At 42.0% G+C, this 24,660-nt stretch overlaps 1 protein-coding gene across 4 annotated transcripts in view; it reads right to left on the minus strand.

Annotated features, from left to right (window-relative positions):
* Positions 1 to 4,520: 4,520 nt before the first annotated feature.
* Positions 4,521 to 24,660, minus strand: part of LRRTM4 (leucine rich repeat transmembrane neuronal 4) — a 407,607-nt gene continuing 387,467 nt past the window's right edge. For 2 of the 4 annotated variants that reach the window (XM_081890970.1, XM_081890969.1), the window contains one exon: positions 4,521 to 5,768. In XM_081890970.1, coding sequence (XP_081747096.1) covers positions 5,547 to 5,768 — 222 coding nt within the window. In that variant the 3' untranslated portion in view covers positions 4,521 to 5,546. The remainder of the gene's footprint in view (positions 5,769 to 24,660) is intronic. The other 2 variants (XM_081890971.1, XR_014163348.1) reach the window with 2 other exon arrangements.

Here is a 24,660-nt window from a genome sequence, read left to right on the forward strand (position 1 = left end):
AGAGAACCGTATTATCTTAAGACCCCACTTGATTTTCTGTATTCTAGAGCTAAGGTCTCCAGCATGTTTGTTGTGGGCATCACAGCATCTCCTGCTGCTCCCAATTTTATCTATATCTATCTATCTATCATCTATCTATCTATCTATCTATCTATCTATCATCTATCTATCATCTATCTATCTCTATCATCTATCTATCATCTATCATCTATCTATCATCTATCTATCTATCATCTATCATCTATCTATCTATCATCTATCTATCTATCTATCTATCATCTATCTATATCTATCTATCTACATCATCTATATCTATCATCTATCTATCATCTATCTATCTATCTATCTATCTATCATCTATCTATCTATCTATCTATCTATCATCTATCTATCTATCTATCTATCTATCTATCTATCTATCTATATCTATCTATCATCATCTATCATCTATCATCTATCTATCTATCTATCATCTCTATCTATCATCTATCTATCATCTATCTATCTATCTATCATCTATCTATCTATCTATCATCTATCTATCTATCATCTATCTATCTATCTATCATCTATCTATCTATCTATCTATCTATCTATCTATCTATCTATCTATCATCTATCTATCTATCATCTATATCTATCATCTATCATCTATCTATCATCTATCTATCTATCTATCTATCTATCATCTATCTATCTATCATCTCTATCATCTATCTATCATCTATCTATCTATCTATCTATCTATCTATCTATCATCTATCTATCTATCTATCATCTATCTAATCTACCTATCATCTAATCTTTCTTGCCTTTTTTTGTGTGTGAGGGAGATCTTGCCAGTTATTTTGTCTGTTTTATTTTGTTTTGGGTTCCTTAAATGTTTTGCCTTGTTTTCTTTTCTGGGGAGGGCATCTGAATGTCAGAATTTCTTCTGTGAAATGGGTATTTTGTGATCCTCACAACAGTTTACTAGTTTTCCAAACATGCCCCTGGGGCCAAAAAAGATTGGGAATCTAGTTTTCATTGAAATGATAAAACTGTAACTGGGCTGTACCACTGCAGACTGCTGGAAAATGTATGTCCAATAAGCAAATATAGACTGGGTTTTTGAGGGGAGGAGAGGGATTGCATACCCTCAAACATTTCTCTGATTCAACAGCAGCAACAACAACATTAATACCCCCTCCCCCACCTGACTGGGTTGCCCCAGCCACTCTAGGCAGCTTCCAACAAAAATAAAAAATAATTAAACATTAAAAACATTGCTTCATGATGAGCATAGAATTTCTGGTAAAAATTAACAATTTTAAAAAACAGGATTCATTGCTGCCGCAGTATTTTTCAGCAGAAAGTAGCTCGGTTTACTGAGCCCAATTCTGAATTGAGCCAAAGAGGGTTCAGCCATCTCTACTAAAAGATAGAACTTTTTAAAAAGAAAAGTCCCAACAATTTTGGGTAGTTTTGCCAGCGTTGGAGGGAGGGAGAAAGGGAAGAAGAGTGAAACCAGTGCATTTGATGGCTGCAGCCAAAGCAAACATATAAGGTTGCCTGAATACTGAATCAGACCATTTACCCTTCTAATTCTCTGATGCCTCCTCTCAATGTCAGTGGCTTTCCAAAGTACCGTATTTTTTGCTCTATAAGACGCAACAGACCACAAGACGCACCTAGTTTTTGGAGGAGGAAAACAAGAAAAAAAAATCTGAATCTCAGAAGCCAGAACAGCAAGAGGGATTGCTGCACAGGGAAAGCAGCAATCCCTCTTGCTGTTCTGGCTTCTGTGATAGCCGCGCAGCCTGCATTCACTCCATAAGACGCACACACATTTCCCCTTACTTTTTAGGAGGCAAAAAGTGAGTCTTATAGAGCAAAAAATACGGTATTTCCTAGCTCTGCTACCATTTGATTGTAACCATTGTTACTACCACTCCGAATAGATCAGTTGAAATTAATGGGCATGACTAACCTATGTCCATTAACTTCAGTGGGTCTATCCTGAGTATAACTTAGCTAGATGTAGCCCATTGTTTAAGAATGTAAGGCAACCTTCTACTGAATCTCATCTTCAATCCATCTAGCAGAGCAATGGCAATGGCCCTCCAGGGTTTCAGGCAGGGGACATTTTCCACCTTACGTGGGGATGCCGGGGATCAAACATGTGGCTTTCTGCATACAAGTAGAATCACAGAATTGTCGAGTTGGAAGGGACCTCAAGGGCCATCTAGTGTGGCCCCCTGCAATGCAGGAATATTTTGCCAAGTGTGGGGCTGGAACCCACTACCTTAAGATTAAGAGTCCCATGCTCTACCGACTGACCTATCCCAGGATCATATATACGCAACAGATCTTCATTCTTTCCAACTGTAACTGGATATGGTGGTAAGGAATACTACCTGGAACCATTGGCATGGAATGGCTCCATCATATTTTTCTGTTGGCTTGTTTTGGCTTTAAGGCATGCCATATATATATATATATATATATATATGCTTTCGTAGATTTTCACGGGTACAGGAATGCAGGTTTTGGTGTCCTCGGGTGTCTTCCCGTGTAAAAGTTGGGGTGTCTAGGCGACGTTTCGACGAGGTCTCACTCGTCATCTTCAGGCTGGTGCTTTCGGCTTCTTGTTACTGGAACAGAGCAGGATCTCAGTGTTTGAGTTCCTATAAATACTGTTGAGGGGGTGTGGTGTATAGCCTCCAATGTTCTGGGCAGAGAGGAAGTTCCCAGGCTAGTGTGCCTTTTCTTCTTTTGTTCCTTAATTACTTGAGGGATATCTTGAGTGATTTCTTGAGTGATATCCTGAGTACCACTTAGGTGGGTCATTGGGTGTGGATTAGTTGCTAAAGTCTTTGTGTCTTGACCTCTTGAACTTTGTGAAGAGTTTTTCTGAGAAGATGGCTGTACTGCACTTAGTTGTGCTCTGGCTTGGCTTCGTGTATAGGGGCGAGCTGTGGTTTTGTGGCCTGTGTCAGCCAGATCTGTGTAGGGATTGCAGGGGACATTTTCCACCTTACGTGGGGATGCCCATATATATATGGGTTATTTTGAAGTGAGACTAGTTTGATTAGAGTCCATTGAGGTGCAATATATGAACATGAGGGCCACAGGCAATTGACACATCCATTGGCTTGAAATTCTGCAAATCTACTGCCTGCACACAGCTTCAGTGCAGGCAAGTTCTGAAGCTCATTGTTTCAGAATCCAAAAAGCTAACTCTGATTCCATTCACTCATGCGTGCTCTTACCTCCGAACTTGGCCCAAATGAAACTTTTTCATGCAGAAACCAGGTGCCGCTAAGTTATTTTGAATGTTGCTGGCTCCTCCTTCCTTTCCTTTATAGTTTCTTCTAGCTGTGTTGCCTGTTAGGGCCACACCTGGGCTACATCCACCCCATACATTTAAAGCATTCTTATGCTATGTTAACAGTCATTACCTCCATCTAGTAACCTTGGGAACCTTGGTTTGTTAAAGGTGCTGAGATTTGTTAGGAGACTCCAACTGAATTTCTCACCCTATCCCAAGTTTTATGTCTAGTTGAGCCATCACAAGTGCTTTTAAAGGCAGATGTTTGAAGTTGCTTAGAATGGTAGGTGAGAAGATTGTTGCAGCCCTGTGGATGGCAAGTCCTTTGGACAGGAATGCTATCAGTTCCATGTTTTCTATAGTGCCGTGCTGAAATTAAATGACTGCTGGCTTAGAGTGCTAATAATTAGCATCAATGCCCAATCTAGGACTGGCTGATAGTGTCAATTATTCTAGTACAGGTTTCTTTTCTATCCCAGCCGTTTCTGGTTCTCCTTCAATAGTCAATGTGCAATTGTAAAATTATGTACTGTTTGTGAGTTAAACTAGGGAAGTGTGAACAATAATGCAGTCTTAATCCAACCAATCCCGGTGCAGTACTCGTTCTTGTGAAAGTCAGTGATCATACTTAAGGGGTTTGACTTTAAACCTCTTGGGTTGCCCAAATAAGTGTTTGACTTTTGTCAGCATGATTTGAAAAGCTTCCACCACATGCTTCCACAAGTTATCCAGCCAGCTTTTCTTTCCTTGCCTGCATAATGAATAAGATTGGGGTTCCACTTGAGGGGCCGGGAATGAAGAAGAAATAAGAACACAATCCATCCCAAAGCTTTGATCTCTCATTGGTCTCATTGGAAGCATTAAGCATGTGTTTAACTTACTCCGACTGAAAACAACTGCAATCGTAACAATAACAATAGCTGCCACCACCCTTGGCCAGATTCTGCCCATGGATCCTGAAACATCAACACATTTTTCCCCCCAATCTGGCTAAATCTTTGTATCATCTCAAGAGACTGTAGAAGTCACAATATAAAACAGCTAAAGAAAACACTGAATCATTCATTTAGCTGTGGCTTCCCAACCACAAAATATTATGTTTATTTCCCCCACCACTTTTTTTGTCATTTTATTGATAAAAACTACACAAAAGCTAACTGATCAGAATAATTAATTAAAAATAAATCAAACAGTGTTACACATCCTCCCATTTGTTTGTTTCTTAAATCACATCAGCCACCAAATTTTCACCCCCCCCGCCACAATTTCCAGGTATATAATGAATATTTCCATACCCAAAGTCCCCTTCCCCCCTGCATTCAGCACAGCTGTCCTGTTCAAGTGTGAGCTCTCATGTCATCAATAACTGCTCCCTCTTTCTTTCTTTTTTTATAGAGCCCTAAACATAATTGTAGTGTCAACAATGAAGCACAATGAAGATAGGAAAAAATTAAAAGTCACCCTTTCCCTATAATGTACAGCATGTGTTTTAAATGTACATGCACCCCGAGGTTTGTCTGTTTTTGCCTCTTGGTTCTTTTTCCAGGAATTGCCAATGTCCATTTGGTTCAACATAACCATGTTTGGAATCAGAAATTATAACACTGACCTTCCACTCCCCTCAAGGGGGAAAAAAGAAAAGGAAAATGGGACTCAGTTTGGTTTATTCCCCTCCCTCCCACCCCAAATGGAAAAATAAAGAAACCTTCTGTTACTTCTAAGAGTAATAAACAATAAACAATATCTCATATTCCATTCTATGTTCTCCCCCGTCCCACCCCTAATTGGTACCTCTGGTTCTCCTCTGAAGGAACCGTGCAGTGTAGAAAAATCAAATATACAAACAGAACTTTTAATCCATCCCTTTATGTTGCTAGAGTGAAATCTAATTCTCTCTCTCGCTCGCATTTTTATATAAGAACTCAGCAATCTTTCTTTGATATGTACACCAAGAAGTTCGACAGTTTAAAGCCAAAGGAAATTCTCAAGTTCTCCAGTCGGTACTATAGTGTCACTAGACTGAATTTCCTCATACGGCAGTTCTCAAGCAACGTGTCATTTATTTATTTATTTTGTTCCCCTTTCCTGTTGTTTGCATCAAAACATTTGTAACTGGAATGGTGAGTTGTCTTCTTCTCCTTGCTCCTTGTTCCTCTTCACCCGAAGGTTCCCCCCTCCCCAGAAAAAAGAAGCCTCCCATACACACCCTCTCTTGATTCTCAGGAAAGAGATTCCATCAGTTTGGTATTCTCTCAATGTAAATAGCTGGAGCAGCCGAACGTGCAATTGTAGCAATGAAGCTGTGGTCTCGACTCAACTCCAAGTTGGTGGCTTCAGCCTGGTCCCGGGAGATTGTGTCATATCCCTTATTTACATGGAGGGGTTTGTGGGCCTGGCAATATCCAATCACCGGTTGGTCGTAGCTGTAATAGGGCAAGGTTTTCATATGGTGAGGGACCTAGAGAGAGAGAAGGGGAAAACAGGCATGTCAGCATCATTACAGAATAACACGTATTTTTCTTTTTTCTTTTAGCAATGAAAAGGCAATATGGGATGGAGCTAGGGATCCAAGGAGGCAGCAATTTCTGTCTTAACCTGTGTTCAACACAGTCATCACAGTTTCTATTGTGCTCCAGTTCTGCCTCCACTAAAACCTGCATTATTTGTTTCACTATCTGCTTTGGCTGAAACTAACATAATTAATAATATAATCAATTTAAATACATTTCAACGCAAGGGAAACATCAAAAACAATAGAGAAAATAACATAACTATTTAGGAACCATTTGTGGACTAAAAAAAATAAAATAGCAAATACTGCCTGCTTTTGCGATTTCTATTCCTGATGAACATGTAACTTGTTTTAATTTCTTATGAGATTCTATGACATCCCTAGCTGTGCCATGGAAAGCCAGAGGAGGCTTGTGACATTATTATTAGCATTTATTAATCACTTTCTACAAACATAATATCTAAGTGATTTGCAAATATATAAAATACCATAAGGCTCATCAATCACTGAAAACCAAATATGTATAATAAAATACAGTAGAATAAAATGTTTTAAGGCATTTATTCAAGAGCGAGAACAAAAGGAACAAATCTTAACCCCCACATGAAAGACTAGGAGACAGAGGACTAATTTGTGTAAAATTGGAATAAGGCGGAAGTTGGTGCTTCTGTATTTTCTTAAGTGCACCTCTGGTGTGTGTGCGCACACACAAATTGAATACGGACCCCAATCCAGAGAACCATGGGGATGACACAAGGCTGAGTGCACACTGTCACACATGCGGTCCCAAAAAGTCAGAATGAGAAAGAGAAGAGTGTGTAAGCAATTATCTTAAATCGACAATGTACAGATGACCTTGAAGCAAAGTAAAGTGACTTTTATGAGGCAACAAATATGAATGAAATAATTTACTATCTTCAAAGTCTTAGTTACCCTTTCCTGTCTCCATTAGGAGGTAAGGAAGACTCCTAGAATTTTATACTAGGATTTCTTCAGCTTGAAATGTCATAATTTTACACAATGGTTGAATGGCAGGGAGGCAACAGTCAATGCATTCTGGAAGTATTGATAGGCTAGCCAAGATAAATACTGAAATAAAATTCCCCTCAGAGGCAATGGGATTCCCACCAGTTTATACAAAGCCTCCACCCTCAAGCTTTAAAGTAGGCTCTTTATGATACTATAAACCATTGTTTTGTGTTCTGTTTAGTTTAGAGATGGAGGCCCTGGTGGGCTGTTTTTGTGTGGGTTTGTTTGTTTGTTTTTTTACAGTAATAACGTACAGGACATTAACCAGATGGGGTCCAGTGCACATCACGGCTTTGTTTCTTTTCTCCAAACAGGAGTTAAAAGCTTCTGAATTACAACATTATCTCTAAACGGCCCACAAACGCCATTACCCTCTCAACCATATTTTCAGTACTTTTCCAAACTGTCCCCTCAGCTCTAGCCTGGGATGTTTTGCTTCTCTGATCAAGGTTGCTTTTCAGTAGGAAGAGAGAAAACTAGTTCAAGATGAGGTTTGAAAGTTTTAAGAGTTACTTATTTCCTGCTGGGAAGGCAAAAAAGTTAGAAAAACTCTGTGCCGTGGCACAGAGAGGAACTCTAAGAGTTCAGAGAATGCCCTGCTACCTTATCAGAAGAATTTTTCCGCTAGAAGGTATCATCCAAAGTGGAGATTGCTAAGTTTCCCTTCCTCTCCCATAATACTTGGGGTCCAGTGAAGCTGACAGACAAAAGGAAATATTTCTCTAGGGCTGTTTGGAAACCTGTCCCCTAAGTTCCCAAAAGTTGTCTCCCCTGGTTAAAGAGGCTTCCATTTTTCTATTTCATTCATTGACACCCACCCACCCTCAACACACATTGTAAGGATGTCGTAGGAAAAAGGAAGGTTCCTCTCAGAAACCCTAGGGTTTCTGCCAGTCAGTGCAGACAATACTGTGCTAGATGGACCAATGGTCTGACTCAGTATGATGGCTTCCTGTGCACCTAACAAAGGCATAGGCAAACCCCGGCCCTCCAGATGTTTGGGACTACAATTCCCATCATTCCTAGCTAACAGGACCAGTGGTCAGGGATGATGGGAATTGTAGTCCCAAAATCTGGAGGGCCGGAGTTTGCCTATGCCTGACCTAACATATGGAAGTTGCAGCACCAAAACCTGATAACAGTCATTAGGTTAAGTAGCCTTTAAAAGGTAACGATTTGAGAATTTTAAGGACAGTGACAACATAAAGCTACTCAGGTGCCAGCCATGACTGGGTTTATAATTTATATTTTTTTATATTAATCATTAATTTATATTATTAATTAATATTAATATTATTACATTTGTATCCCGCCTTTCCTGAAAGGAGCTCAAAATGGCATACATAATTTTCTCCCTCCCATTTTATAGTCACTGGTCCTAGTTTGACACACTAACCACTTCACCCTACTCTTTCCAATCATGGACAGGTAACCATTGCATCGTAACACCTGCACTTCTCTTTAACTTTCTTATTTTGTAGTTCTTGTCCACCTACAGTTCAGTAGGTAAGCAGGGGCATAGTGGGGGTGGGGGGCATAGCCACTGGCTTCAAACTAGGACCAGGGACACCGAGGTTGAAAATCCCACAAAGCTTAATGGGTGACACTCAGCCTAATGTAGCTCACAAAGTTGTTGTGAATATAAAATGGGAGGAAGAGAATTATGTATGCCATTTTAAGCTCCTTGGAGGAAAGGCGGGTGTGACGTTAACATATGAGAGTGCTGGAGGTGAAATACAGTCTTGCCTCGCAAGACGAAAAGAATCTGTTCCGTGAGTCTCTTCGTCTTGCATTTTTTTCGTCTTGCGAAGCAAGCCCATTAGCGGCTTAGCGGATTAGCGCTATTAGCGGCTTAGCGGGCTTAGCGGATCAGCTGATAAGCAGATTAGCGGATCAGCTGTTAAGCGGCTTAGCGGATCAGCTGTTAAGCGGCTTAGCGGATCAGCTGTTAAGCGGCTTAGCGGCTTAGCGGATCCGCTGTTAAGCGGCTTAGCGGATCAGCTGTTAAGCGGCTTAGCAGCTTAGCGGCTTAGCGGATCAGCTGTTAAGCGGCTTAGTGGATCAGCTGATAAGCGGCTTAGTGGCTTGGGAAAAAGGGGGGGGGAGGAAAAAAACCCCGCAGGAACTCGCAAGACATTTTCGTCTTGCGAAGCAAGCCCATAGGAAATTTGTTTTGCGAAGCACCTCCAAAACGGAAAACCCTTTCATCTAGCGGGTTTTCCGTCTTGCGAGGCATTCGTCTTGCGGGGCACCACTGTAAATAGTTAAACAAGTTACCCAATCAGAACCCAGGGGGGTGGAGTTAGAGGGACTATAAAACCAGCTCTGGGAGGGGCGAAGGGTAGAGTTCATGGGGAGCTGGGTGGAGTGGGAGTGAATTGGGATAGAGTCTGCGGGGAGGTTGAGTTAGTGTAGCGAAATAAGCTGAGTCGGGAACAGTTAGGGGCTAGGAAGCCAAGTAAATATCTGAGAGGTGGTTTAGTGAGTGAGAGCAGGTAGCGGAAGTTATAGGTCTGGATAGGCACCCCATGATTGTAATGGATCGATACCGTTTATGAAACCACATGCTTGTTAAACGGCAATAAACAAACATAAGTTTATGTTCCAATTTAACCCTGACTGGACTCAGTATTGTACCAGGTAGGGCCTGGGTGGTGGCAGCGAGAAATAAAGTGGTGGCACAGGGATCAATAGATGGTGAAACGCCCAGGGACCCTGTGTGATCGCCACAGTGGGATACAAATGTAATAAAATAAAGAAATATAAATTAAGAGTTGACAGCCATGGCTGGGGCCATGATTTTTAGAGAGCACAAACCAGGCACCCCCCATACAGTGATCCCCATCCCTGCTTGCCTGCCTCATGGGGTCTCTGGGCTCCAGAGCCTGGCCCAGCCTGGCCTCACTACCTTGCCCCCAGCTCCCTTGCTGAATGGCTGTCCGCCCAGTGTCCAGTGGATCTGGCCATCAAGGGGCTGGCCAGGCTCCTCACTGTGCAGGTGGGCAGGTGGTACAGTGCCACCCCACCTGGCTCTGGTGGTGAGAGCTGGGCTGGTGCATGGGCTCCGTGAACCCTCCACTAGCAGCAGCAGCAGTGAGGGCTGGGCTGGCACTGTGAGTTCTGTATATCCTCTGTGCTATGCCGCTGCCTGGTGCAAGCGTGCCCCAGGCACCAGCAAACAACGCAACACCACTGTAGGGTGATTATTTATTTATTTATTTATTTATACCCCGCCCATCTGGCTGAGTTTCCCCAGCCACTCTAGGAGGCTCCCAATCAAGTGTTAAAAACAGTACAGCATTAAATATTAAGAACTTCCCTAAACAGGGCTGCCTTCAGATGTCTTTTAAAGAGAAGATAGCTGCTTATTTCCTTCACATCTGAAGGGAGCGTGTTCCACAGGGTGGGCGCCACTACTGAGAAGGCCCCCTGCCTGGTTCCCTGTAACCTCACTTCTCGCAATGAGGGAACTGCCAGAGGGCCTCGGTGCTGGATCTCAGTGTCTGGGCTGAACTATGGGGGTGGAGACACTCCTTCAGGTATCCTGGGCCTTTGAGGCCGTTTAGGGCTTTCAAGGTCAGTACCAACACTTTGAATTGTGCTCGGAAATCTACTGGGAGCCAATGCAGATCTCTCAGGACCAGTGTTATGTGGTCCCGGCCGCCACTCCCAGTCACCAGTCTAGCTGCCGCATTCTGGATTAATTGCAGTTTCCGGGTCACCTTCAAAGGTAGCCCCACGTAGAGCGCATTGCAGTAGTCCAAGCGGGAGATAACCAGAGCATTGCAGAAACAATTCTGTTTGCCATGTACATTTTGAAAGGCTTCTCATAAGGGTAAGCTGAGTTGCACACTTCAAGGAATGGGGTGGCAACACAAAGGGGAACCTTCTGTTGTTCTCAGTGTTTTCTTAACTTGTTTTTCTTGATCTGGTATCTGTATACATATTACAAAAATAAATCTGTTTTGTTGTTTTTAAAAAATGAGGTAGTGTGCTATTTATCACCAGACAACATTGTTATTCATATTATCTGCATTTAGTCTCTTCTAAACAAATTATATGCCCACAGTTTTCATCACATCTAATAATATCCAGTTAAATATATGGCTCATTTATTTAATGTGGTGGAGCGAATGTAACTTAATTTGAAAATATTTTTTCATGTCACTGATAGAGACAGACAACAGTGTCAGCTTGCCTCCCTTAAAAAAAAAATACATTTAAATAATCAAGCAGAACAGTCTGATTTCTTCCTACATCCTTATGTATTGTCAAATGCAGGGAACCTGGTTCAGATAGGGAAATAAATCAGCAGATGTGCTTCTATCCGTTCCTCTGAAGCAAGCTTTACTTTATTAACTGAGGAGCTTGTTCCATTAGAAAAGCACTTCAAATGTTCATGGAGAGTTTGGGTCTAATGGGCTGGATTAATTAGCTGGCATTAACTTGTGAAGTCTTCACCTCTGTAGTTCTTCCTGCTGAATGATGTCAGTGTTACAGCCTTTAATGATTGGATACTTGAAAGAAATATTCATTTCTTGAGGATATTTGCATAAACCTCAGCTGGAGGGATTAAAAATTTAGGTATTTGGTAGGAGGAATTTAGGAACCAAAATTCCTATAGGGGAAGGGACATAACTCATTGGCAGGGCATCTGTTTTGTATGTGGAAAGTCCAAAATTCAATTCCCATCATTTCCAGGAAAAGCTGAAAATGCCCCGTCTGAAACCCAGATGGAACCATGGGCTGACACAGCACAAGGCAACTCCCTGGGCTAATAAATCTTTTATTTCAGAGTAAAACTGAGGCTACAGCAGGAACTGTTGACTGTTAGCCCTTCAGATGGTGCTGAATTATAAGGCAAGGACCACAGTCAGCAGGCCCAATGGTTAGGGTTAGAGAATATGCAACAGTGTTTTATACACTTTGTGTTTTTATACTGTAAACCACCCTGTGATCCTTGGGTGAAGGGCAGTATATAAATTCAATTCAATTCAATTAATTATCACAAAGAATTTCCTCTTCCAGGAATACCCATTTTGGAACCTTTAGTTCCATTTCATGAATTCTTTTTTAGGATTTTATGTTAAATCTAGTCTCATCTTTAATAGAGCACCTTGTAAAAGCAGTAGAATACTGCAGTAGAATACTGTTGAGGGACACTCATAACATGTTACAACCGATTATAATGCCTTATGTGTGTATATTTTCCATGAAGGAGCTTGGTATATTATAGAACACATTTTAGAGCAGAGAACAAATATTGACCCTCCTGTGAATTTTTGATTGGCAGCTTGGATATTCTATTTGAAGCAATTTGTTTTAGATTTGAGGGTCAATTTTATTATAAAAAGGAGAGTCCAGTTGCAATGAATGTAGCTAATTTGAATATGACGTATTTGGAAATGACTTCTATTGAGAACTGGAAACAGAATTCATATTAACAATTTTATAATACTTAATCAAGATAAACCTCTAAGCAGTTTATATGAACAACACATTATAGTATATAGATTGCTGACAACAAAGCTGAAAACTCAGAACTGGCTATTTAACATAAACATAGTTAAATATTACAGCTAGTGGGCAAAAGAGTTCAGAAAATCACTTAAAATTTAAGGGTGTGTGTGTTGAGCAAACTCAAAACAAGCAGACCAATCAATTTTTCCTCAAACCCAATGAGGAACCTGAGCATGTTACTTTTTAGACTGCTGTTCCGACATTGATGCATACATGGTTTACCAACCATCTTTAGCCTCATAAACCTGTGAGGTCAGTTGGGCTTGAGAGATGGTGAGGAGCCAATACTTTCCCTCTAGGCAAGGTGGTTGGGTGGATTCAGAAACCGTTTCCCACCTGTGTCATGTCGAAGACCTCAGCTCCCACACCACCCTTCCTTCCTTGAGTTAACAGTTCTTCATGTTTTGAACCAGTCATGGGATACCTTCACCACGTGGAATTTCACTGAATGGTCAGATGTTCCTTAAATTATTTGTGCCACATGATTATGTAAGAAACTAGTGTGAACCAGATATACACTGTATTTGCGCTGTATTTATATATAGGAAATGTCTATTGCAATTTGAGGGGATGCAATATGGGATTACCCCCTCCCTTAATAAATCATCACAGGAAAAGATTCTGCCATGTTTGTTTTATCTGATCATTACATCAAATGCCAGCTGTTTGCTAGAGATGGCCTTTCCAATATATGTCCACATAGCATTTGGAAACCAAAGCACACCACTTCTGTCAAGAAAGAATTATGACAATGAGGGAGAAGGTAGAGCTGTTGTTGTTTTCTGTGCAGTGATCATAAAGATGGCAACCTGATCCATCCATTACTCACAATAAATACACATAGTATTTAATATGAACATTTGATAATGTTGCTGCCACAGTGACAAATGAAGGCATTGGGGAATGAGTGAAATAAGTCTTTGTCTTGTATTAAATATTGGCTTTTCATTAGATCTGCTCAAAATTTATGGCACGCAAGAGGGCTACTCAGAAATGAATGACTCCCTTATAGGGTTTTAAATGCTTTTTGAAAAAGAAAATTCTGCAGGAGCCCTGTACATGGAGAGCAAAAGATTAAAATGATTTCTTAAAGTCACAAGTCTGTGCTGCCAAGATATAACGCCCCTCCGCTGATTGTGTTGGTCATAACTCATGGCAAATAACTACCTAGGATTTCTGCAACTTATTCAAGTACCTTGTTGTTTCAAAGGCAATGTGTTGTTCTTTTCCAGAACTTCTGCCTGTCTACACATTCATTGGGGAAAACAGGGAATTCCACACTGAGGGAGTGATGTTGAAGCGACTCAGTCTGGCCCATAGTGGGATTGGATTGCAGCCTGAGTTTTCTTCTTCACATTAGCCCAGGAGGTGAAAATCAGGTCTTTTTGCATTGGTCAAGCTCCTCAGCTATTCCTAAGTTAGACCCAGAAATAGAAAAACCCAGCTTCAACTTCCCAACTGACCACAGATGATGATGTGAAGATGATGATGATGATGATAAAAACAACTAGTCACTATCTCTCAGCCAAACCTAATTTTTGTTGGATTGTTGTGACGCTAAGAGAAGTGGGACCATGCACATCGTGTTGCAGACTTTGGCAAATGAGCTGGATCAGGGCTTTTTCCTCACCAGAATTCAGTTCCGGCATCTCTCAGGTATGTGCCATTGCCTTTATAACAGAACAAGTGAGGCGCTCATGGCGAGTTCTGCCACCTCTTTTTCTAGAAAAATAGCACTAGGCTGGATAAAAGAGGATTGTTTTTCTGTGGTGGCTCCACACATCTGGAACTTCTATCCTGCTGGCAGCTGGCAGTTCACCAAACTCCAATATTTTGAGAAAGCTGTGAAAACCTGTCCATTTTGGGTGGCTTTTAGATAGGCAATACAGCTGTAGGGATTTTTACTGCTGATTTGATGAAGTAAGTATAATGAAGTAAGTATAATTTGTTATTTCACTGTTCTTTGGGAGTTTCAAGGATGGGGTTATTTTATTATGCTATAGTGGCAGTGGATTTTTGTTGTTCAGAAAGGTGGCATAGAAATGTCTTGAAATAACAAAGCTAATAAAAATAATGTTTTTATTACTAATATAATATATAATAATATAATAAATTGACATAGATGTAGACTGAAATGCCCTGTGCCCCAAACTTGAAAAAAATACACTCCCACTCACTCTTTGGAGATAGGGCAGATATGAAGGAACTAGAGCCCCTGTGAAAAATGCATACTGAAGCATCATTCACAATATTCTTTATACTGAGTCAAGAACGGGGGAAATGTATCCTATCCACCCCTTTCTTTCATGTGACAATTTTCTCCATGGCATGTCTTCTCTGTTGAATAGGAACAGTCAGCCCAGTAAAGCACATAATGATGGCAAACACAGAAGGGTGTTCTTCTTGTCCTGAATGCCTCTGTGGGACACTGTTCAGACAGAATTACAGGAGTATAATTGCCCAGCTAGCACCTATCTGTGGAAAAACCAATGTGTCTGGTGGTGCAAATGAGAATCACATTAATCCATTCCGCAAGAGGAGAACCTTTTACTGAGGTGCAGATATCACTCTCATTGGCACTTGTAAACATTGTGTGCCCACACTGAGATGGCAACCCCACAGTTTTAAATGGCAGGGGAAATGACTCATGGAGAGTTGCTGGGAGATTTATACAAAACTACTAGCATGATTCAAAAGGCAGAGAAGTCACATGCCTAAAATAGTAAAGTGGGGTGTCTGGCCTAGTGATTACAGCCAAGGCAGAGTGATTACAGCCAAGTGACAGAGAACATCAGAGCCTGCCCGGCCCCCTCTAAATTTCATATTGCTTATTTCAAATAAAGCAGATATGGGGGGGGGGGGATAATCATTAGAAATATCTTAATAACTCAGCTATCAAAGGCATATGAGAGAGAGAGAGAGAGAGAGAGAGAGAGAGAGAGAGAGAGAGAGAAAAGGAACACTACACTTTGTGTTGGGGAACCAAGGAGGAAGATTCTTGGTGTGGGGGTGGGATTTCCAATAGCTTTGGGGCTGCAGCAAAAAAGTCTCTGCTTCTTACAGAGGTCAGTTTAGTTTCCATATATGATGAAGCTTTCAGAATAAACTCAAAGGTCTTATTTGGGAAAGGGGAGGATTCACACAGGGAAAAGATGTTTCCTTAGTTCATCAGAGTCCATGTTTGGATAGGACTTTAAGGACCAGAACCAATTATTTGGATTTCTCCTGGAAACTGACAGCCAACACAGTAATTCTAAGATATGTGATGTATGAGAGTGCTGTCATGATCTTGTCAACTGGTGAATGGCAGCATCCAGCACTAAATGAAGTTTTTGAACTTCAAGAGCAGCCCCATGTAGTAATTGTACCCCATTACAGTAATTTAATCTGCAAATCACCAAAGCTTGAATGATAATGGTCCTGACCAAATCTGGTACATTGAACAACACTAATAAAAGGCTGCAATCTGAGATTCCAGGAAGCAACCCCTGGTGTGGGTGTAGCTCAAGCACTAAACATACTATTTACAGCAGCACATGTAAATACAGTAAAATAGAGGTCCATAGCTCAGTGGAAGAGCCATTTGATTGTACAAATTGCCTAAGTTTAATAACTGAGGCCCAGATTTACCACACCAATAAAGAATCTAAGCCCTTTACAGGTGGCACAACTGTATATGCACAAGGGGACATGTGTGTGCTCATTTGCATGCCTGCATTATACCTATGCACATGGAGTATACACACATAGGAATCTTCCAGGATTCCCAGTCACAAAAAGGGTTCCAGTGACCTCCACATTCAGAAAACTGCAAGAGGTGGTTGGAGGACTCTGCGGGCTAGCAATGCCACATGTGTTGGGGACATGCTTTGGCACACATGAGAAGGATCCCTATGCATGTACTGGGACAGAATTCCTCCCCACAGAAGAGGATCTTGATTAATCAAGGGTGGTGTAGAGAATTTCTATGTGTGCATGTGTGTACACTATGTGTGCATGTGTGTACACCTTTCACAGATGTTGAACATGGAAGATGGTGGGTGCATGGCCATGGCATTATCAGGTGCAATGGATCACAGATGTGATTGGCAATAAGAGAATTGTACACATGTACCCTCCACACAGATGAAACATGTGGAGGATGATGCCTGCTGCTCTCCTCTCATGTGCTAATATCTTGTCAGCATGGAAACATCATCTCAAAAGAGCCCAGGTGGCTCTCAAATGCAGAAATCATTTCAGCTATGCATTTCAAATGGAATGAGTATTTGATGAGTACTGTGTAATGTTGTGAACAGTAAGCAACTTTCAGAAAGGGCTCTAAGATCTTAACACAAAATACACAGTATTATTTTATAGCAAGGGTGGGAAACTGTATCAAACCACAACCTTGATGCAGCCCCTTTGGCCAACCATTGTCAATAGTCTGATGCCACAAGGATGTCAGGTGACTATCTTTCCTTTGCTCATGTGGCTTGGGCAAAGGCACAGCGCCGTGCAAATGCCGACAACCACCTGATTGTTGGCACTTGCAGATCCCCATGCCTTTGCAAGTGTTGTTGGGATGACTGGCCCTTGCAAAGGCACTGTGCCACTGATCTGCAAATCACTCATGCCTCCAAAGTCCTGTGCCTTGATCAGTGTCACTTTCAAATTCACAGGGCTAAACAGGAACTGAAAATCAGCTGATCGGTGGTGCCTCCAAAGCCCACTTTTGGCAGCAAGTTGTGTCCACACCTGCCCCACACCTGACATCATACGTGTTCAAATGGGAAGTTCTGGTGGGCCTAATTATGCTCTCAAGCCAGAGATTCCACACTGCTGTTTTCTAGAAACAGATCCTTTTAAATGACTATTGTCAATCTTTTCAACAGTTTCTACTTTCTAATTTCCTAGGATTTATTTACATTTAATGGCAACAGAACCAATATTAGAAAATCAAGGACAAACTTCCCCGCTTATAGTCATGTCCTCTGGACACTTTGTATATCAGAGATCAAGCAAGCAGAAAATTAATGCAAGCCTGCCCAGAATTTCAGGCAAAGGAAATTTTACAACAATTGTCTCTCTCTCCGCCCTCCCCCCATCTCTCTCCTATAGAACAAATTACTTATTCTTGTGGGCATGTACTTACAGAATGCAGAGAAAACAAGAAAGTTATAAGCAAGATCATGGAGGGGAAATTGGGAGGGGGTCAGGGAAATATTTACAGCTTTGTTATCTTTGAAGCGAAAGTATACCAGGTATTTATGTTTCATTATCCCACACAAGCAAATGAATGGCAGGCAAAAATTGTCAAGCAACTTGGTATTAAAAAGAAAGACAAAAAGTTTCTTCTCCACGGGTAGCTCATTTTGTGTGCGACAAAGAAGGTGTCTACATTCCAGTCTTCCCATGACTTTATCCCAATGTATCATCATTAAAAAATCCTGCTCTGCATCTATGCAGATACCACAGCAGGTACAGAACATGAAAGAAAAATAACCCACCAAAACATGAAACAAACACAAGGAAACAAACAAAAAAAGGCAATTAAAGACTGCAGAACAGATCAAACCATAATCAAGCTTAAAATACGTGGGCAAAAGAGTGAGTCTTAACTAGGCACCAGAATGATAACAGCAACAGTGTTAGCCCTCTCCAAAGGAAGAACATTCCACAGATGTGGTACTCATAATTTGTCCTACTGTGACTCCATTTGCACTACACATGTAAAACAGCACCATACCACTTTAAAGAGTCATGGCTTTCCCCAAAGTCCCCCTGGGAACTATAGTTTGTTAAGGATGTTAGGAGGCCCACTAGTCCCGTTCCAGGGCTACAGTTCCCAGAACTGCCTGGGAAGAGGAATTGACTCATAAACCACTCTGATAATTGTAGGGTCTCCTAACAACTCTCAGGTGGTCGGGGAGATAGAGAAGGAAAGTGGTAGGACTGTGCCAGTGCCCTTGCACCCTGTTATGTGCTGGTGGCACTGCCCCCTTACCACATGGATCATTGAGCACAGCACCTGCAAGGGCACATTTATGCATGAGCTACTCTATGCACATAGGTGCTCCACAAACTGTTGCCACGTCCATTTCCCCCTTAGAAAAGACATTTCTAGGGCAGGATCATGGACTGGAGCATGAGAACTCTAGTGACTCATGCTAACAGCATATGAATAAGTGGTTTTCACTTGACTACAGAGGCCATTTGATTCTTGATACTAATTGCCCCTTGAGGGATAGAGAACCCGTGGCCCTTCAGATGTTGATGGATCCCATCAACCACGACCATTGGCCATTGCTTGAGAGTCCAACATTGGCCATTGCATGAGAGTCCAACAATATCTGGAAGGTCATAGGTTCCTCACTACTGATGTAAAAGCAGATACTTTTCCAAATGTCTAGACATGCTTCAAGTAGTTAACATGAAGGGTGCAGGTAAATGGTGCCCTGATACCCTCCCAAAGTTATGCCCCAGCCCCCTCCCCAATTAGTGCTTGATATAATACCTGTGTACCTCCTATGCCCCTTAGCCCTAGCAAAGGCTGCTTTAACAAATAGGTTCCAAGGACTTTCTACTGACCTTTCTGCTGTTCCTCCTCCAAATGTGTGTGTGTGTGTGTGTCGGGGGAGGACACTCTCTCTTGATTGCTCACAGGTTTGCATATTCAGCATTCTAAATTAACAGTGACCTCTTTCACCTCCCCAACCCCTGTATTTATAAGATGAATTTATTAAAATGCATTTAGCGGTCTCTTAATCTCACTCTTCCCCTTTCTTCACCAGCTCTGCTCTGATTCTGGAACTAAAGAAGGGAATTCCTCCTGAATATTTGAGCCTGTGTACTTTCTTGCAGACTTATTTGCTTTACATCAGAACGGCATGAGATTTATAATGTTGAAAAGGGAGGGTGGCAGGAGTGATCATGATATATTGTAGTGTGCAATTTTCACTGAATCATTATGGCACAGATTCCCCCCCCTTTAAATGGCCACTTACATACCTCAAATCAGTAGGATAAAAGAGGATAGAGTTTTGCATAAAATTAGCGTATGTATAGATTAAAATATAGAAATAATATGTAATTGTTTATTTATCTATTACATTCACACTCTACCTTTCCTCCAAGGATCTTCCGGTCGTTCTCCCACTCCTCATTTCATCCCCACAACAACCCTTTGAGGTTGGGCCAGTCACCACCTCTCAACCAAAGGACCAACTGTTAAGTTTAATGGTTGAGTAGAGATTTGGAACTTGGTCTCCCAGGTCCTAGTATAACCCACTAACTACTATACCACACTGGCTCAAATAAAAATGCAATACATCACACTACCAGACGCCTTCATCAGCTTCAGTTGCAACAAAACAAGTCTCTCCCATATTGGTCTCTACAACCACAGTGGATGCTGTAACCTTCCAACAGTTTGACTTCACTCCCAAAGGCGCACTCCTCCATCGTCTCCAGACGGATGCCAACCAAACAACTCGCCATAGTGGGGAAGACTGTTCTTGAGGGAAAGCCACCTAGTGACCTGTGCACCTTTCCTGATTGCTGTCCAGGTGTTCACTGCTGATGGGCAATGTCAAGGTTTCGACGCTCTCTTTTGCTGGACTTTGGGCTGCATTCCATGTTCTCTGTGTTGGGGCATGTGCAGAGTGCCCAATTAACACACCAGCAGATTGTGCAAATGGAGAACCCAGAATGTGGTTGTAAAGAGAAACATTGGAAAAGTTTGGGAAAAGTCACTTCCTTTACTGAAAGGTAGTCCAAAGTATAATGCATTTTCTCAGTTTAGCAGCTACATACAGTTGTAGCATAAAGCAATCTCACCTCAGTCTGTTGTTAATGCCCAACAGACAGCTTACAGCAAAAGTAATAAAAGGTCTTTCCAGCAACATCTCCTCCTTGCAGCATTCCAATACAGATTAGGTTTTAGCCAGGATGTGGAGGCCAAGGCTTGCTACAAACACAAGGGTATTTATACTTTATGTTGTGCCGAGTCACTCTCTGACTCACTCTCACGGATTTGCTGACTCACACTTAAGCAGCTGCGGGTGCAAGGCAAGTCCTTTTCTCTGCATGCATAAACTCTTATACACTAACACTCTGACCATTGGTGCTCTTGTGCTAGCAGACAGGTGAGCTCTAATGTTGCATAATTTTGCCAACACAGCAATTGCACTAGTTGAAAGTTACCAGCAACCTGCTTAAGCATTCTCTTGTACAAGAACATTCCACCAGCGCAAAACATGTCACCAGCCGAACAAGCATATTATTAAGTGACTAGCACGACATTGGATGCAACACGTTGTCTTTAAACTGGGCCTGCTCTTCAAATGGAGGAGTGTCCTCCGCAAGGAGATAAAATGCCTGCACTATTTCATTTATATTGCATCCCATTGTTTAAATATGAAAACTTCAAATTACTAACAACGAGGGCAGAGGAACTGACAACAAAGATAAGGAATGTCTAGGCGGGAAGAAGAGATGGCCACTTTCAAACATTTTTATCCCAAACTCCATTCTCTTTCATTTCCTCCACCAGCCTTGTTTAATCTTTTCAAAATGCATGTTTAAATAACAGGGTGAGCTCCCGTTGCTCTGTCCCAGCTTCTGCCAGCCTAGCAGTTTGAAAGCATATCAGTGTGGGGAGATAAATAGGTACTGCTGCAGCAGAAAGGTAAATGGCATTTCCGTGCGCTCTAGCACTCTTCGCAGTGTCCCACTGCGCCAGAAGCAGTTTAGTCATGCTGGCCACATGACCCAGAAAAGTTGTCTGTGGACAAACGCTGGTTCACTCGGCCTGAAGCGAGATGAGTGCCACACCCCATAGTAACCTTTGACTGGACCTAACCATCCAGGGGTCCTTTACCTTTTACCTTGCCTGGGGAAAACTGCTCTCTAGTGCTCTATCAGAACAAATGGCAATTCAGGTTTTCTGCCAGATTGCCATTTGTTCTGCTCTATTGCTAAACAGCAAGGAAAAACCACTCAGCCCCATGCTTTCTAGGCATGTCACAATAAGAAATGTGATTTGCTGGTTTTAAGAATTGTTTTACAGTGGAACCTCTATTTGCGACCATAATCTGTTCCGGAGGTCCACCTGGAGGTCGAAACAGGTCGCAGGGAGAGGTGCCGTTGTGCACAGGCGGGGGCGATGATTGTCAGCTTCTGCACATGTGCAAACGACGATTGCCACTCCTGCACATGTGCGAACGACAGCAAACCCACCGGTTTCTCACAGTCACAACTTGGAAGGACCATAAGAAGAAGCGGTGGTAAGTAGAGGCTCAACTGTATTATGATAGTGGCATTTTATCATCATTGCTCTAAGCCACCTTGTGCTCCATTTTAGAGGAAGGGTGAGCTACAAATCTATCAAATAAATGAATGCATATTTGGATATGTTTCAACAGCTGGGGACTGTGTCACAACATTCAGAGAAGTGCAACATCTGAATAAGAGCCAAGCAGCAATTTGCACAATAGTCTGAGGGGTCTAGACATACATTTTATGTAGGAATTCAAAATTGTAGGAAGGAGTAAGTACAACTTCCCAGCTGACCCCACCCCTGGGTACATCAGTATTATTTTCCATTAATTCTCAACATTCCACAGTTCTTCCAGGCCACCAAGCATGCTCAACCCTGATGGAGGCAAGGCTGTAGGTGGAGCGTCCCATTTTGCTTTTGTTCAGTATGTTGTCCTTTTGTATACCTTGGGATCCCCCTGAGCATGCTGGCTACCACCATTGTGTTTCTCAGTGGCCCTGTTCCAGCTTCAGTCCTTTAGGCACTCAGCATTTGCTCTTAGTAGGGAATGATGATGCCACAGGGGCTGGAGTGAGCAATAAAATGAATCCAATTGAACACTGTGCAATTTTCTCTTAACAACTAGTCACAAAATGCCTGCTGCCTTAGGTTTTCGGTGCTCCACTAGGGTTCCCCATAAGAGCTTCCCTCCATGCACCTACTCACGGACCACTTTTGTCCCTGCTATCACTATAAAACACATCAGAGTTCTTTCTGGGAGGGAGGAGAAAACAATGTGGCAGTGATTGCTATAGTTTATGCATGTGGTTTAATATATTGCAACCAGTGTTTTCAGAGTGATACTTGAAATGACAACATTTGACCTAAATTCAGCTGCCTCTGCTCATGAGTTTGGCATCATCCGCAACATTTTATGCTTTATTTTCCATTCCTCGTTTTTGCTTCATGTTTAAAAAGGTGTGCATATGACTGCAACTATGGTCTGATTTTCTTTTTGAAAGCATCAAGCCCATCTGTTATGGAAGGAAAATGCACTTGTGTGCTTTAAGCAATGTCCTAAAATAGTGGTTTTCAACCAGTGTGCTGTGGCACTCTGGGGTGCCTTGAATGATGGTCAGGGGTGTCTTCTTTCACGGGTCTTGTAAAAGCCAGTGTGGTGCAGTGGTTAAGAGCGGTAGACTCGTAATATGGGGAACCGGGTTCACTTCCCCGCTCCTCCACATGCAGCTGCTGGGTGACCTTGAGCCAGTCACACTTCTCTGAAGTCTCTCAGCCTCACTCACCTCACAGAGTGTTTGTTGTGGGGGAGGAAGGGAAAGGAGAATGTTAGCCACTTTGAGACTCCTTCGGGTAGTGATAAAGCGGGATATCAAATCCAAACTCTATCACTAAAATGGATAATACGTAACCATTTTCAAGACCCTCTGCTGCCTCTTAATTTTTGACATCCACTTGAAACAATGCAATTTTGTTAAATATTGCCTGAAATAAGGTTTTGGGGCATTTTATTGCAACTAATAAGCTATGCTTTGGGTGGAGGGGGGAGGGGGAGGTATAAAACATACAGAGTGATATTTTTTTTCAGCTTGAAGGCCACAGAGAATCGGGATCACCCATTTTCCCACTGTGGTATAGGATATAGTTAATGAGGGCAGTTAGTAGAGGGCAGTGGCATCTAACTAAACAAAAAGTGACCAAGAATTAAACAATAAACAATAAACAAATACTCATCAGTCTTATATTTGATCTAATATACATTAATGATTCCATGTGCAAAGTAGTTTCTAGATACTGCTGTTGTCATTTGCTTGCTGCAATGAATTTTAAGTGTGAACAGGACTAGGCAGGAAGTACCCTACAGGGGAAAGCAAAACTACCCTATGAATTGCATGTGGAAAGCACAAAAAACTCTTAAGGGGAAAATGTCTGCAGCTCACGTCAACAAGAGACAGCATGCTTGACCGATCTCCAAACCAGTCAGCCATGATCTAACAGTCTCCAGCTACTCTAATATTCTTCAAACTTGCTTTCTTAGAGGGAGAGGGAGATGAGGAGAGAACTCTTGTACAACAAACAGGTTTCTTTCTTTCTTTCTTTCTTTCTTTCTTTCTTTCTTTCTTTCTTTCTTTCTTTCTTTCTTCTTTCTTTCTTTCTTTCTTTCTCTTTCATACTTTCTTTGACATCTGTTTGGGCATTATCAACACTGAGCTGTGTGTCGCATTTCCAATTAAGTTAATAATATGAGCTTATTTGAGTGTTCTTCACTACTTCCCATGTTCAACAACACACAGAGTAGCCTGAAAACAGGACTGTATTTCAGTGGCAGAGGATCAACTCTACACACAAAAAGCAACAGGTTCAGTCTCTGGCACCTCCAGGTAGGGCTGGAACAGACTCCTGCCTGAAATCCTGAAGAGCACCTGACAGTCTGTGTAGTCAGTAGGGCACTAGATAGACCAATGCTCCGTTCAGTATAAGGCAATCTTTTATGTTCCTGTGCAACATAAAGTTAAAGGTAAAAGGACCCCTGACCATTAGGTCCAGTTGCAGACGACTCTGGGGTTGCGGCGCTCATCTCGCTTTATTGGCCAAGGGAGCCAGCATACAGCTTCTGGGTCATGTGGCCAGCATGACTAAGCCGCTTCTGGCAAACCAGAGCAGCGCTCGGAAACGCCGTTTACCTTCCCGCCGGAGTGATACCTATTTATCTACTTGCACTTTGACATGCTTTTGAACTGCTAGGTTGGCAGGATCAGGGACCGAGCAACGGGAGCTCACCCCGTCATGGGGATTCAAACCGCCAACCTTCTGATCAGCAAGTCCTAGGCTCTGTGGTTTAACCCACAGCACCACCCGTGCAACATACTCCTCCATCAATGTTCATGTGTAAAGCATGAGGCCTAGAGAAATGGGCCTTCACAAATCTAGCTATTTTATTTCAAAACGTTTGTGAAATGCTTAGTATTTCAAACATCTTTAAGCCATATACTAGGTAACAAATGATATGTCATTGAACCATTTAAAACAAGA

Source organism: Podarcis melisellensis (assembly GCF_964234715.1).
Source record: "Podarcis melisellensis genome assembly, chromosome: 15".
Taxonomy (NCBI): Eukaryota; Metazoa; Chordata; class Lepidosauria; order Squamata; family Lacertidae; genus Podarcis; species Podarcis melisellensis.